A 16,054-nucleotide genomic window follows, 5' to 3' on the forward strand; every position below is an offset into this window, starting at 1 on the left:
CGCCGCACTCCAGACCAACAGGTCAGCGCCTCGGCCCAGGAGAGCTCAAGAAATGCCTGTCTCCCGCCTAGCTTGGACCACACAGCTTCCGCTCGGGCCTTCCCCGCCCAAGGACGTCATTGGTCGCCGACGGAGTTGGGTCTCTGAACGCCACCACCTCCCTCGCGCGCCCTCGCCGCGGAATGACGTCACCGGGCCCTGCCGCGCCGGGGGCGGGGCCTAGGAAGCCTCGGTCCCCCGCACCTCACCTCCGCGGATGGTGTCATCATCGGGCCCCGACGCGTGGTGACGCCATCAGGCCTCGACGCACGGTGGAGGGGCAGGGCGCGCGGGCGGTGCCTCAGCCGGGTTGGCGCTGAGGAGAGAGGGCGGGGAAAGGCGGTGAACCGAGGGGGATAGGGGAGGGGCGTGAAGGTAGCGGCCAGAGCATGGCGGAGCAGATCCCTCTGTACCCGGTGCGCAGCGCAGCGGCCGCGGCTGCGGCCAACCGCAAACGCGCGGCCTACTTCAGCGCAGCTGGGCCCGGGCCGGGGGCCGACCGGCCCAGCAGGTAACGACGGGGCCGCCCCAGCCTCCCGCCCCGGCGCCCCTCCCCGCCTGCCCGACGGGGGCCGCTCAGGCGCGCCTGTACCTGGGGAGGGCGTCCGCGCTGCAAGGGGGCCCCCGCCCCGGAGCGCCCCGTACGGGCTCGGCGGAGAGAGGGGGCTGCCTCGGGTTCGGGGGCTGCTGCCTCTATCAGCGCAGGCAGAACGGTCCCACGTCTCGCAGTTGTTGGTCTCCGAAACTTGCAGCGTCTCCGGGAGATCGTGAAGATGGCAGACATAACTCCCAGTGAGGCTTAGAAATGCAGACCTTGTTGGGAGTCACTTCACAGGTGGAGGAGCACGTGAAGACATTTCAGTTTGTTTCCTGAGAACACTTTTTACTTAAACGTATATCTACAAAGTACCTTTTGTTAACAAGAATTTTTGCTCTTTAACAATGGGAAACGGAGATTCAGAGAGGTTGAATTGTTTCATGTGAGCACAGTTATTAAAGTGGTAGAATTTAAAAGCGGAGACCTTTGATTTAAAATGGAAATCTCATACCCTAGTTGGATTTAGTTCGTATTTAACTTCTTACCCAAAGGGACGACTACCCCATGATACAGTGGTTAGGAAAACAAACCTATAAAAAGGGGAAATAGTTGTTAAAATTTTATTTCTGAAGGATTGTAGAAGCAGTCTACCTTTAGCACACAGAAAAGGTACAGATTGTAGTACCCAGTTGCTTCAGGAGTCAAGTTTTAGAATAATTTTTGGTCTGGGCTGTTTGAGAGGCCATATAGTCAAGAGTACAAATTATAATGTTACAGAGCTGAATTGAATCTTGGTTCATTTTCATACTAGCTGTTTGATCTTAGGTAACTTAAACTGTAAGCCCTAATTTCCTCTGCTGTAAAATGGGGGCAATATTTTTTTCTTGTAGAATTGTTGAGGGTACAGGAGGAGTTAGTAAGGAGCCCTGTTCCTCTTATTGTTCGGCCCTGAAGTGGAGAGGTATAGTTTCTCCTTTCTTCCCTGTCGTTGCCTATGAGGGTAGCTGTGTTAGTAATCTTCTAAGTAGTTGATTTTAGGAGATATTTTTTGAAAATGTGCCACCTCTTTCACAATAGATTTCCCTCAAAGTTCTCATCTGCCAGTTTTTGCCTTATACATTTTAAAGCTCAGTAATGTGGTATATATACATTTAGGATCTCTGTGTCTTCAGGCAGATATTTTTTTTTGTTGTCTCTGGTAACTTTTTTTTTGCTCTGGAGTCTCCTTTAGTAGACTAGCGTAGCCACTTCTGCTTTTTGTGGATAAATGTTTGCATCGTGTGAGCGTTCAGCCTGTCTGTGTTGAGTTTGAAGTGGGTTGCTATTGGGTCGTGTTTTTCCATTGTTCAGTGTGTCAGTCTCTTGTCTTTCATTAGTGTGTTTAGGCTACTCGTTTCACAAATTTTGGTTCCTTTACTTCCCTCTCCCCCGCTGTAGTTTAAATGTCATGTCCTTATATATGTATGTTTGTTTGTTGGATTGTGAAGTAAACTGTATTTTTTAGATTAAAAAAAAGTTTGCAGGTCACTATAGTTAAATTAGACTGGCAAATAAAAGCACAAATTAACTTCACAAAAAATCATGTCCTGAGTATCTGATGGTGTTAAACTTTTTGTTTAAATTATCGAGTATGGTTTATAAGACTTGTGATGGTAAAGATAGCTTATTGAACGTACCCATATTTTTACTCGTTTTGTTCTTCCTTCCTGCTGTTCCAGGTTTCTCTTTTTTTTAATTTCCCTTTTGTTTTAGGACCTTCCCATAGGCAGTCTTGAGATTTCATCTTATGATGTCTTTATTTCTCCTTTGTTTCTGAAAGATAGTTTATTGGATAGAAAATTCCTTGTCGATACTTCTTAGTACCTGAAAACTCTTGTTCCACTTCTGTCCAGCTTTCATAGTTTCTGATTAGAAATCCGCTGTCATTCAAATTGATGTTCTCTCATCAGTTTTCTTTGGCTGCTTTCAGGTTTTTTCTGTCTTTAGTTTTCAGAGGTTTAATTATGAGTATCTTGGTGTGATTTCTTTGGGTTTAATTTGTTTTGTGGTTGGCTAAGCTTCTTGAGTCTGTTGGGTTTTGTTTCACCAAATTTAGGGAGTTTTTAGTAATAATTTCTTCAAGTACTCTTTCACACACACCTCTTTCTTATCAACTTTGAGGACTCCAATGATACAGATGCTGGATCTTTTGTTAGTTTTAGATAATTCTTTTGGGCTTTTTTTCCCCAGTGTCTATTCTCTGTGTTCAGACTGTGTAAATACTATTTATTTGTTCTCAATTTCCCTAATTCTGTTCTCTGTCATTTTCACTCTACTGAGTGATTTTCACTTTCGCATAGATCCCATCCAGTGAGGTTTTGTTCCTAATGTTCTATTTTTAAGTTTTATAATTTCTGTTTGTTTGAAGAGAATTTGAAATGGATTGTTGAAGCATTTTTATGTTTGGTGCTTGAAATAGTTGTTAACACCATTCTATATCTGAGTTAATCTTAGGATTGATGTCAGTTGGTTGTCTTTTCTAATTCACATTGTCAGCGTTTTGATTCTTTGGATGATGGATAGTTTTTGATTGTTTCCTTGATACTTTGTCTTTTATATTAGGAGAATGCAGGGCCTATTGATATCTTTTATTCTAACAGATGATAACCCTGTTATGATAACCCAGCACATAGGTCCTGGCCTACCTTTGTTGGTCTTAGTTCCAATGAGTTTAATTCACAGGGCCTCTGTACTGATTTTTGGTCTGTTGGTTTCTGTCATGCTACCAGAGCTCTTACTTTCTCTCTGCTGCCGAGGAGAAGGGATTTCCCCAGGCCCAGGTCTCTTGGTGAGAGGTGGTGGTGTCATCCCATATGGTTGACAAGACTGTGTTGGATGGACAGTGGCTGTAGCTGTTTCCTCTCCATCTGTGCTCTCTGACTTCCCTGGTGTGTCTTGGTGGGAGAGAAGACTCAGCACCACTGTGGCCAAGAGACTCTCTGTGGCTGAATCCTTTTTGCTTGTGCCCCTGGCTGCTCTGGCATCTTGAGGAAGATGCTGTTTCTGTGTTTGTTGATGCTGCCTGCCCCTGCCTCATCCCCCCATTTCCCCCTCCCCCCAGTGAGGGAGGGGAGTCTCAGGCTCGCGGGACATGGAGACATCAAGGAAGGCTTTGATGTCTGAGGCCTCTAACCTCTTGTTGTGGCAGGGGCCCTAACCGGTGTCACCTGGATGCCCCTGTGTCCCTGGGTGAGATGTGGGAGTCTCAGGCCAGTGGGGTAGGACACTACCTCCTAAAGCTACTTGTCCATCTTGTCCTGCTGGTGGTGGACTCTCAGGGGAATAAGGGCCTTCCTGAGCTGCCTTTTCTTGCTAGGCTGGAGTAGGCAGTGCCGAGCCTGTGTCCTTCTGTTGGGTGGGGTCTCATAAGGTGTCCTCCCACTGTGTTCCTCCAGGTCTGGGTCCCCAGTCCGCCCAGCTCTCTTCCCCTCACTGCTGCATTCTCACCACCCTCCAGAGCGCTCCTGGTTGGCTCTTGCTTTATTTCCAGGGTTTGTATTGATTGATAGTTGTGTTTAGGGAATAGCAGCAGAGGGAAATGGTTTGTGACTTAAAAATTGTGTTCCTGTATTATTTTGTGAAGTTTGGTTTTGGTTGTATTTTATCATGGTGATGTTTATGTATCATTTAAAAAGTTAATTGGTGGTGAAAGGCTTATGACAGTCACTATGGCTCTCTACCAGTCACCTCCCCAACCTCTCATTCCACTGGCAATTACCTTGTACTCTTTTAACTGTTTCTTGTATTTACAAATCTCCATTATTACAGTGACTGTATTCCTGACTTGTGTCAACATCTGAAATGACTTCTAATTCAGTTCAGCTCAGTCATGTCCAACTCTTTGCCACCCCATGGACTGCAGCCTGCCAGGCTTTCCTGTCCATCACCAACTCCTGGAGTTTACTCAAACTCGTGTCCATCACATCGGTGATGTCATCCAACCATCTCATCCTCTGTCGCCCCCTTCTCCTCCCACCTTCAACCTTTCCCAGCATTTTCCCAACTCTTTTCCAGTGCATCAGTTCTTCGCATCAGGTGGCCTTCTAATACCTTCCTTGATTTCAACCCCCGCCAGGATGGAACAAGATGCTCCTGCCAGGCTCATACAGTACTCTGCTCTCCCTCATAGCACAAAGTGCACTTGACTAATTGTTCATCTTCCCGTTAGACTTTAAATTCCATGAGTAGAGTGGCAGTGATGGACAGATTTTACCCTGGTACCTGGCCCCATGAGATGAGTGGGGAAGTGTTTTCTTCTCTTTCCCTTTCTTGAAGACATTTTGTAGAGTTGGTGTTATTTCTTTAAATGCTTGGTAGAATTTTCCAGTGAAACCGTCTGGACCTGGAGATTTCTTTTTAGGGTGTTTTAATTTAAAATTCAGTTTCAGTTATTGAGCTAGTCAAAGGTTCTCTTTTATATTTGGTGAATGGTGATAGTTTGTGCTCATGACCAGTTGGTTCATTTTATCTAAGTTGCTGTATTTACGTGTATAGACTTGTTTGTAGTATTACCCTATTTTCTTTTTGCTGTTACTGCATTCAGATTTTGGTGGTTTGTGCCTTTATTTTTTTTGTTGTTGTTCTTTCTTGCTAGTGACTTGATCTTTTCAAAGATCCATCTTTTATTTTACTTACATTTTCTAATTTTCTTTTTCCAACTTCATTAATTTCTGCTGTTTATTTTTTTCTACATTTGTTTACATTATGTTCATTTTTCTCTTCTCATTTCTTAAGGTGAGAGCTTGGATTATTAATTAGGGACTTTTCTTCTTTTTTAATGTAAATATTTATTGCTGTAAATTTCCCTCTTGGCACTGACTTACCTGTGTCCAACAAATTCTTGTGTTTTGATTTTCTCTGAGACATCCTCTCTGACCGGTGGATTGTCTTGAAGTGAGTTTGGAAAATTTACTGTTATCTTCTAGTTACTAAATATCTAGCATGATTTTTTTGTGATCAAAGAACACAATTTGTATGATTTCTATTATTCTAAATTTGGTGCAGTTTGTTTTGTGACTGAGGATATGATCTATTATCAGGAATTGTGGGGTTCTTGAAAAGAAAGTACTTTGTGCTGTTGTTGGGTGAAATGTTCTGAAATGTGATTAGATCCCATTAGTTAATGGTGTTGAGTTCTTCTCTCCTTGCTGTTTTACTGTCTGGTTTTTGAGGGTGGATAGTTAAAGTCTCTTGACTGTAGTCATGGATTTGTCTGTTTCTCCTTGTAGTTTTATCAGTTTTTGCTTCACATGTTTTGCAGGTCTGTTTTTGGTGCATTCATGTTGGGATTGCTTATATTCTTGATGGACTGACATTTTTATTATTAAGAAATTTTTGCTTTGACATTTGCTTTAACTGACGTTATTATAGCCACTCCTGCTTTCTTTGGATTGATGTTTTATTGGCACATAATTTTCCATCCTTTTACTTTCAACCTGCTTTTATTACAGTGAGTTTCTCTTCGTTGATATGTGGTTGGTTATACTTTTTATCCACTCTGCCATTGTGTGTCCTTGAGCTGATGCATTTAGAACATTTACATTCAGTGTAGTGATTGATTAGTTTGGGCTTACACCTGCCATTTTACTTTCTGTTTTCTGTCTTTTGTTTCTCTCTTTTCTTTTTCCCGCCTGTTTTAACAGTCACTTGAGCATGTTTTAGAATTCCATTTTGATTTACTTGTGGTGTTTTACTTTGGATCTCTCTGTATAAACACTATGTAGCAGTAGTTCTATGTGTTATATTATACACATATAACTCATCACAGTATACTCCTGTTGATGTTTCATAAATTAAAGTGTATAATCCTTATCTTACATCCTTTTATTCCCACCACTGGTAGTGTAATTATGGGCATACCTTGTTTTATTGTGCTTTGTAGGATTTTTTTTTTTTTTTTACAAATTGAAGGTTTGTGGCAACCCTGCACTGTCAGTTGATGGTTAGCATTTTTAAGCAATAAAGTATTTTTCAGTTAAGGCATGTACTTTTTTAAATACATAATGCTGTTGCACACTTGGTAGACTTCAGTACATTGTGAACATAACTTTTATATGTACCAGAAAACAAAAAAATTTATTAGACTCATTTGATTACCATATTTGCTTTATTCCAGTGGTGTGGAACTGAACCTACAGTATCTCTGAGGTATGCTTGTGTCTTGTAAAATTATATGTAAGTTTTACGTATATGAAAGTAGTTACGTATTTCCCTTACATACAGTTAGAACTGCTCATCAGTGTTAGAAGTTTTGCTTTATCTCTCAAACATAATTTAGAAAACATAAGAGGAGAAGGACAGCTTATTATAATGATTCATATTTTTGCTACTTCTTTTGTTCTCTTATTTCCTGGTATACCAAAACTGTTTTCTTGTTTCTATTCTGTTTTAAGAATTCCTTGGCTATACTTTGAAGATGGGTCTGCTGGAAACAAATCTCTTAGTTTTTCTTCATCTGAGGATGTCTTATTTCCCCTTCATTCTGTAAGGATATTTTCATCATATATGCAGTTTCAGGTTGAAAAATGTTATGTCACTTATTTTGGGGTTCCATGATTTCTGATGAGAAATCTGATGTCATTGGAATAATTTCCATTGTAGGTAAGGTATTTCTCACTAATTTCAAGCTTTGTCTTTGCTTTTCAGTAGTTTGATTTTTATGGGCCTTAGCATAGATTTGAGTTTATACTGTTTCACTTAGTTTCTTGAATCTTTTGTAAGTTAGAAGTTTTCAGCATTTATTTATTTGAATACTTATATTTGGACCATCTTTTATTTCCTGATATCTAGTGACATCTTGTGAGAGCTTTTCTTTTAGTCCCACATGGTCATGAGTTCTGTTCATATGTTTTAAGTCCATTTTCTGTTGAGATTGGGTGATTTTTGTTGTTCCATCTTTAAGCTCATTGATTTTTTTTCCTTTGTCTCCTTCATTCTGCTCCTGAGCCTGTCCATTCAGTTTTTATGTCTTATTTTTTTTTTCTAGTTTCAAAGTTTCCAGTTGATTCTAATTCATATTAGCTGTTTCTTTGCTTAGTTTTTCTAATTTTTTCTTATGTTTCAAGCATGTTTATATTGCCCATTGAAGCACTTTAATGATGAATGTTTTAAAACTCGTTAGATAATTTCAGCATCTGAATCTTTTTCGTGTTAGTATCTTTTGAGTCTTTTCTCATTTGGGTTGAGGTTTATTGGTTTTTGGTATGAGTGATTTTTTTTATTGTATCCTGAACATTTTGGTGTTGTGTTATAAGGCTGTGGACCTTATTTAATTGGAGAAGCAAGTGGCAACCCACTCCAGTACTCTTGCCTGGAAAATTCCAGGGATGGAGGAGCCTGGTAGGCTACAGTCCATGGGGTCGCAAAGAGTCACAATTGAGCGACTTCACTTTCTTTCTTTCTATAGTTCCTTTTGGAGAAGGAAATGGCAACCTACTCCAGTGTTCTTGCCTGGAGAATCCCATGGACAAAGGGGCCGGGTGGGCTATAGTGTGTGGGCTTGCAAAGAGTTGGACATGACTAAGCAACTAACACACACACACACCTTATTTAAGTCTTCTGTTTTATCCGTCTCTTTTAAAAAGAGACTCATGCTGAGAACAGATGGCTATTGTCTGATTATCTTTAAAATATTAGTGTGTTTTTTGGTAGAGGAAACAACAATTTTGTGTGTGTGTGTATGTGTTAGTTTTCTCATTGAGTTTCTACACACATTTTTCTCTGAATCTAAAAAATTTTACAATTATTATGATAAATATTTTGCTGTTTTCTGTTATGATTTGTAATTAAAAGCTTTTTTTTAAAGTACAGAATGATTCTTAAGATAGCATTTATCAAAGTACCCAGGTCCAGGATTCCTTGGAATCAGAGACATATTCTTATAATACATAGCATTTCCTTTAAAAGAACTATTTCATGCAAGTTTACAAAATTCTTTATACTTACCAGAATAGAAATATTTTGCTTAACTTTCTAAACTGACAGTATTAGCATGAAGATAGAGTTGGTGATTGGAATAGCACCTTTTGGGCAGCTGGAGTATGTGTCCTTAGCTTAACTGACCTGCTTGTAAATTTCTGGATTGGCATTTACATACATTAGATATTGTACCATTAACTCTGGAGGCTAGTGGTAAAGAATTCTTCTGCCCATGCAGGAGACAGAGAAGTGGGTTTCGATCCCTGGGTCAGGAGGATCCCCTGGAGGAGGAAATGGCAACCCAACCCAGTGTTCTTGTCTGGAGATTCTCACAGACAGAGGAGCCTGATGGGCTGTCAGTTCACCTCAGTCGCGTCTGACTCTTTGCGACCCTATGAATTGCAGCCACGCCAGACCTCCGTGTCCATCACCACCTCCCTGAGTTTACTCAAACTCATGCCTATCAAGTCGGTGATGCCATCCAGCCATCTCATCCTCTGTCGTCCCCTCCTCCTCCTGCCCCCAATCCCTCCCAGCATGAGGGTCTTTTCCAGTGAGTCAACTCTTCTCATGAGGTGGCCAAAGTATTGGAGTTTCAGCTTCAGCAACAGTCCTTCCAATGAACACCCAGGACTGATCTCTTTTAGGATGGACTGGTTGGATCTCCTTGCAGTCCAAGGGACTCTCAAGAGTCTTCTCCAACACCATAGTTCAAAACCATAAATTTTTCGGTGCTCACCTTTCTTCACAGTCCAAGTCTCACATCCATACATGACCACTGGAAAAACCATAACCCTGACCAGACGGACCTTTGTTGGCAAAGTAATGTCTCTGCTTTTTAATATGCTATCTAGGTTGGTCATAACTTTCCTTCTAAGGAGTAAGCGTCTTTTAATTTCATGGACTCTAAGAGGTCTCAAAGAGTTACACGACTGAAGTGACTTAGCATGCATGCACCATTAACTCAGAAGTTTGTCTTAATATATGTATAGTCTTGGTGTAATTTCTTATTCAAGAAATTGGTGTTCAGTTTTTATAGAACATTCTATAAGAGGAATCAATAGGTCAGTAAACCCTGACTCTTGTCCTTGTTGCTTGTTTTTGCTCCTGATGTCAAGGCATGCTGCTCCAGCACTGGTCCTTTAATTTTTTTCTTCTTTTAAAACTATTCCCCTGTTTATCTTTGCTGCTGTAGGAGGGAAGGAGTTCTAATTTCTCAATAGTTCATACAGTTTTGCTGCTTATTGATGACTCATCACAACACAGTTGAACTTGGAAGCTGTATTTGATGTAGAAAATATACATTTTTTTATAGCATTTTATTACCTTGTTTTTGTGCTCTATTAATATGTAGGCAGAGAGGGAGTGTTTATTTTTCTTAAAGAAGGTTTAAGCAGTAGGCATATTTTAAGTGTTTTCTCCCTTTAATATCAGTTGACTTCTCAGAAATGTTTCTCATCAAAATGGAAACAATAAGGCTGTTGGATACTTAAGATAAAAATGTGAGTTTAAGATAGTTATTGTACTGACCTACTTTTACTTGGATACATGTAAATTATGTGCCTTCCAGTACTTGAATGTTTTGTTGAAAGTTCCTAGTTTTTTTAAACCTTTGGCAGCAGTGAAGAGAGCTGTCGTTAGTTCTTAGCATGGTGGTACTCTTGGGTTCAGTATCATCCATTCTGTCTTCTTTGTTCACATTGTATTTGCTCATTTAAAAAAAAAAATGTTTCCGGAATTATACTTAATTGCTGGAAACGTTGATTTTTTTTGAGTGACAAACCAATTAAGTGTGTATGACACCAGGCAACAAAGAAACTTAAGATTCTCTGCTTATCTTGTCTCTGAAAAAATCCATTATTCATCATCTTATTGTTTTTAAATACTGAGGTAAAATTTTCAATACAATAGGAAAATTGCTTTGGAAATGGAATAAATTGCTTGCCAGTTCAAAGGCTCCTTTTCTGAAGTTGAGGTTACTAAACATGATGTTGCTTATATTCATTATCTTTCAGACTCATTGTACTGCTTTTCTAGCATTAAACGTGATAAGATTGTGACTTTTGCTAAAATGCAGCACAATCACTAAAAGAACTTAAGGAATAAGACTAAAAATCTCATTTTGTATACTATATTATATGTAAGTGGTGGTTTGAATTTTAATTGCATTTTGTATAAATATCCATTTTCTGGTTGACTGTTTTAAAAGAAGTGCTTTTTTTACACAGAAGTAAGAAGAAAAATATTAGTTCTGTTTCAGATTGTGTAATTTTTGCCTAAACCATCTAAAGTAATAGGTGGCTTGCTTTAAGGATGTTCCATGGTGGCATTGAGAGTAATTGGAGTTGTTTGTAGATTCGATGAGAGATGAAGACAAGTATCCCTTTGATTAGGGGAGTGAAGTGTTCAAGACGGGTGTCAGTAGTGACTGCTGCTTCTCTGGATGTTTGCTTTAAGTAGAGGTCTTCTGCATTCTTGGTTTTAGTAATGATATGGTATTCCATCGTGGATTAAGCAGCTCGAATTGTTGATATGAAGGTTTTTCTATGCTTTTCTGGTGACTAGCATAGCATGGTGATCATCGTCTTTGTAAATATATCTTACATATATTTTTAATTTTCATGAGATTAGAACCTGTGGTTAAAGTTAACTTACATTACAAAAAAAGAAAAAGGCTTTTGATGCATCTTCACAAGTTATTCTCCCAAAAAGTTGTTCACTTTCTTACAGCAATTAAGAGTGCCTGGTTATCCAAGACTGTTGGCTATGCCAGATGTTAAGAATTAATTTTTTTCAGTTATTTTAATTTGCATATTTTAAGAGTCCTTTTGAAAACGAAAATTATTCCCAGGCTTAAAACCTTTCATTGCCTCCCTCCTTCTTCCCTGAAATGAGTGCTTCATTTCAGTTTCCCAGACCATGAGGCTCACTCGCTCCAGCCACACTGGCTCTCTCCCCTCCTGCAGTCCTCCAAGCTCTTCAGCCCCTTCTCGGTCTTCCTAGACCTTCGTGTGGTTGGCTGCTTTTCATCCAGGTGTCACTTGTTGAGACTCAGCTTCCTTGATGATCCAGGAAGACCCTTCCTGTCACTTCGAGTCTTACCACTTCCTTTATTGTCTTCCTAGCACTTTCCCCATTGAGTGTCCTGTGAGTCCCTGAGCTGTGTATATATTGCAGGACCTTTGTTGCCTCTTTGCTTCTGTACCCACGGGGACAGTGCTAGCACGTAGTGGGCACTCAAGTGTGTGTTGAAAGAGTTGGAGTTCCTAATGTGGTGGGATGTGATTTTCTTAGTTTTTTTTTTTCCCTTTGTGAATTGTCTTTGCTCGTCTGTCGTTCAAGGCATTTGCTTTTTTACCAATTTGAGAGAACTGCATAGTTTTTCTGTTATATGCTGCATTTATTCCCCCTGGTTGCTTGTTTCTTTTAAGATGTTCTTCTTTGATGATACAGATTACAGACCTGCGTTGTACCTGGCCATAGTAAGGACTCAGTAAACATCAGCCATACATTTCCCTGAGCTTCTAGTCTAAGAGGCCTTCAGGGGTTCTTTCCCCAGTATTCTGGCTGTCTAGTTGAGCAGCCCATTCCCCATATTCACTCTGTGTGTCAGGATGCAGGCTCTCTCTGTGGCAGCTAGCAGGATGATGAGGGGAAAGGGCCTCATGGTAAGTTCAGGAAAGACTGTGTTCTAGGAATTAGCTTGGCAGGCTGGGGGTGTGTGTAGTGATGAGGGAATATCCATCAGTGCCAGTGCTTTCTTGGCTGCCAGGGAGCAGGGTGTTATCAACAATAACTAGAAATTTTTTTTTTATTATACTTTTGTTTCATTGGCTATGCTGAAGCCTTTGACTGTGTGGACACAACAAACTGGAAAAATTCTTAAAGAGAAGGGACTACTAGACCATCTTACCTGTCTCCTGAGAAACCTGTATGCAGGACAAGAAGCAACAGTTAGAACCAAACATGGAACGACCGACTGGTTCAGAATTGGAAAAGGAGTATGTCCAGGCTGTATTGTCACTCTGCTTATTTAACTTATATGCAGAGTACATCATGGGAAGTGCTGGGCTGGATGATCACAGGCTGGAATCAAGATTGCTGGGGGAAGTATCAACAACCTCACATAGGTTGATGATACCACTCTAATGGCAGAAAGCAAAGAGGAACTAAAGAGCCTCTTGATGAGGGTGAAAGAAGAGAGTGAAAAAGCTGGCTTAAAAGTCAGCATTCAAAAACTAAGATCATGGCATCCAGTCCCATCACTTCATGACAAATAGTTGGGGAGACAGTAACAGATTTTATTTTCTTGGGCTCCAGAATCACTGTGGATGGTGACTACAGACACAAAATTAAAAGACACTCCTTGGGAGAAAAGCTATGAGAAACCTAGACAACATGTTGAAAAGCAGAGACTTCACTTTGCCAACCAAGGTCCATCTACTGAAAACTATGGTTTTTCCAGTAGTCATGGATGAGAGTGTTGGACTGTAAAGAAGGCTTAGTGCTGAAGGATTGATGCTGTTGAGCTGTGGTGTTGGAGACGACTCTTGAGAGTCCTTGGACAGCAAGGCGATCCAACAAGTCAATCCTGAAGGAAATCCACCCTGTATATTCATTGGAAGGGCTGATGCTAAAATTGAAGCTCCAGTATTTTGGCCACCTGATGCAAAGAACTGACTCTTTGGAAAAGACCCTGATGCTGGAAAAGATTGAGGGCAGGAGAAGGGAACAACAGAGGGTGAGATGGTTGGATGGCATCATCGACTTAGTGGGACATGAGTTTGAGCACGCTCCAGGAGATGGTGAAGGGCAGGGAAGCCTGGTGTGCTGCAGTCCGTGGGGTCACAGAGTTAGACACAACAAAAAGCATAGGTAATACGAATTACAACTTAACCATTTTTGTTGTTGTTCAGTCACTAAGTCATGTTGATATTCTCTCGGAAATCTTGATTCCAGCTTGTGAGTCACCCAGCCTGGCATTTTGTATGATGTACTCAGCATATAAGTTAAATAAGCAGGGTGACAGTATACAGCCTTGACGTAATCCTTTCCCAGTTTTGAACCAGTCCATTGTTTCATGTCTGGTTCTAACTGTTGCTTCTTGTCCTACATACAGGTTTCTCAGGAGACAGGTAAGGTGATCTGGTGGTCCCATCTCTTTTCAGAATTTTTCCAGTTTGTTGTGCTCACACAGTCAAAGGCTTCAGTATAGTCAATGAAGCAGAAGTAGATGTTGTTTTTGGAGCTCCCTTGCTTTTTCTGTGATCCAGCAGATGTTGGCAATATAACCTCTGGTTCCTCTGCCTTTTCTATGTAAATCCAGCTTGTACATCTGGAAGTTCTTGGTTTGTGTAGCTTAGTATGAGAAAGTTAGCTTAGTATGAGGAGAAAAGAAAAGTGTGATTAGTAGAACTGGGCCAGCTGTTACCTTGAGTGAAACTCTTACTGTAGACAGGAGACGGCTTGCCCCACCTCAGTGCTTTCTGATCTTTCCTCTCTCCAGGTACCAGCTGGAGGATGAGTCCGCCCACTTGGATGAAATGCCACTAATGATGTCTGAAGAGGGCTTTGAGAACGACGAAAGTGATTACCACACTTTACCACGAGCTAGGATCACGCGAACAAAGAGAGGCCTGGAGTGGTTTGTCTGTGGGGGATGGAAGTTCCTCTGTACCAGGTTTGTCCCCCACCGCTGCCTAACCTCCTGCTCAGCGAGGTTACATTGTTATTTATAAGCTTAGCTTCTCAACACATTTGTTTCCATGTCAAACTAAAGAATCCACTCTAAATGACATCCTAGAGAGTGTAAATAACCTTAGTCAAAACCAAACAGTGCTAATCCAAAAGGGACAGAAAGCCAAATTCACTTTTCTTGTCAGATGATTTAATGTTTAAACCCTGGAGAAGGAAATGGCAACCCACTCCAGTATTCTTGCCTGGAGAATTCCATGGACAGAGGAGCCTGGCGAGCCCCAGTGCATGGGATCGTGAAATGTTGGACACGACTGAGTGACTAAAATTTTAAAAGATGGAGACAATTAGTGACTCTGTAATTAATACATGGTAGAATTGATTCTTGTCACTGTATTGATATTTGTAAATTGATACTTATAAACTGTGTTCCTTTCTTTTCCATCTATAATTTTATATGTACCCCTTGGCCTCTGTGGAGGGTTGGTTCTAGAAAAGTGAGAGTGATAGTCACACAGGTGTCCAACTCTTTGCAACCCTGGTCTGTAGCCCACCAGGCTCCTCTGTTCATGGATTCCTCCAGGGAAGAATACTGGAGTGGGTAGCCCATTCCCTTCTGCAGGGGGTCTTCCTGACCCAGGGATCAAACCCAGGTCTCCTGTGTTGCAGGAGGATTCTTTACTGTCTGAGCCACCAGGGAAGCTATCTAGGACCCCTGCAGTTACCGAATCAGTGGATGCTCAAGTCTCTTACATAACACAGCCTAGTATTTGCATATAGCTTCACACATCTTCCTATATACTTCCTTGTTAGTATTTTTGTTTTTTCAGTTAAACATATATATTTTTTCAGATTTTTTTCTCTTATAGGTTACTATAAGGTATTGAATATAGTTCCCTGTGTTGTATCCTGTTCATCTGTTTCATATATAGTAGTATGTATACGTTTATCCCAAACTCCTAATTTACCTCTTTCCTCACCACCCCCTGCTATCCTCTTTGGTAACCTTAAGTTTGTCTTCTGTATCTGTGGCTCTGTTTTGTAAATAAGCTCATTTGCATTATTGTTTAGCTTTTGCATATAAGCACTATCACATGATATTTGTCTGTCTTTGACTGACTTCACTTAGTATGATATTCTCTAGGTCCATTCATGTTGTTCCAGATGGTATTATTTCATTCTTTTTTATGGCTAAGTAATATTTCATTGTATATATGTCCCACATCTTTATCCATTCCTCTGTCGGTGGACACTTTGGTTGCTTCCATGTCTTTGCTATTGTAAACAGTGCTGCAGTGAACATTGGTGTGCATGTATCTTTCTGAATTAGAGTTTTCTCCAGATATATGCCCAGGAATGAGACTGCTGGATCATATAGTGACAGTAGTTTTTAAGGAACCTCCATACTGTTCTCCCTGAGCGTTTCTGGTGTCTTAGACAGTGAGGAATCTGCCCGCAGTGCAAGATACCTGGGCATGATCCCTGGGTTGGAAAGATCCCCTGGAAGGGAATGGCAGTTCACTCCAGTACTCTTGCCTGGAGAATTCCTTGGACAGAGGAACCTGGTGGGCCACAGTCCATGGGGTCATAGAATCAGACACCACTGAGCAACTTTCAGTATGCTGTTCTCCCTAGTGGATGTACCGATTTACATTCCTACCAGCAGTGCAGGTTCCTTTTTCTCCACACCCCCTCCAGCGTTTATTATTTGTAGACTTTTTAAAGATGGCCCTTCTCACTAGTGTGAGGTACCTGTGGTACCTTTTATAAATCTGTTTTGAACTGGATTGGTCTAAGACAGTTAGTGTCAGACCCAGAAGCAGGGTC

The 16,054-nt window shown here is 40.9% G+C and overlaps 1 protein-coding gene across 2 annotated transcripts in view; it reads left to right on the forward strand.

Annotated features, from left to right (window-relative positions):
• Positions 1-388: 388 nt before the first annotated feature.
• ATP9B (ATPase phospholipid transporting 9B (putative)) overlaps positions 389-16,054 on the forward strand; it is a 157,722-nt gene continuing 142,056 nt past the window's right edge. The window contains exons 1-2 of one of the 2 annotated variants that reach the window (XM_070453003.1): positions 389-550; positions 14,040-14,213. In XM_070453003.1, the coding sequence (XP_070309104.1) occupies positions 429-550; positions 14,040-14,213 (296 nt within the window). In that variant the 5' untranslated portion in view covers positions 389-428. Of the gene's footprint in view, positions 551-14,039; positions 14,214-16,054 lie in introns of those variants that run through there. The other variant, XM_070453004.1, reaches the window with a different exon arrangement.

This window comes from Odocoileus virginianus, chromosome 22 (assembly GCF_023699985.2).
Source record: "Odocoileus virginianus isolate 20LAN1187 ecotype Illinois chromosome 22, Ovbor_1.2, whole genome shotgun sequence".
Classification (NCBI taxonomy): Eukaryota; Metazoa; Chordata; class Mammalia; order Artiodactyla; family Cervidae; genus Odocoileus; species Odocoileus virginianus.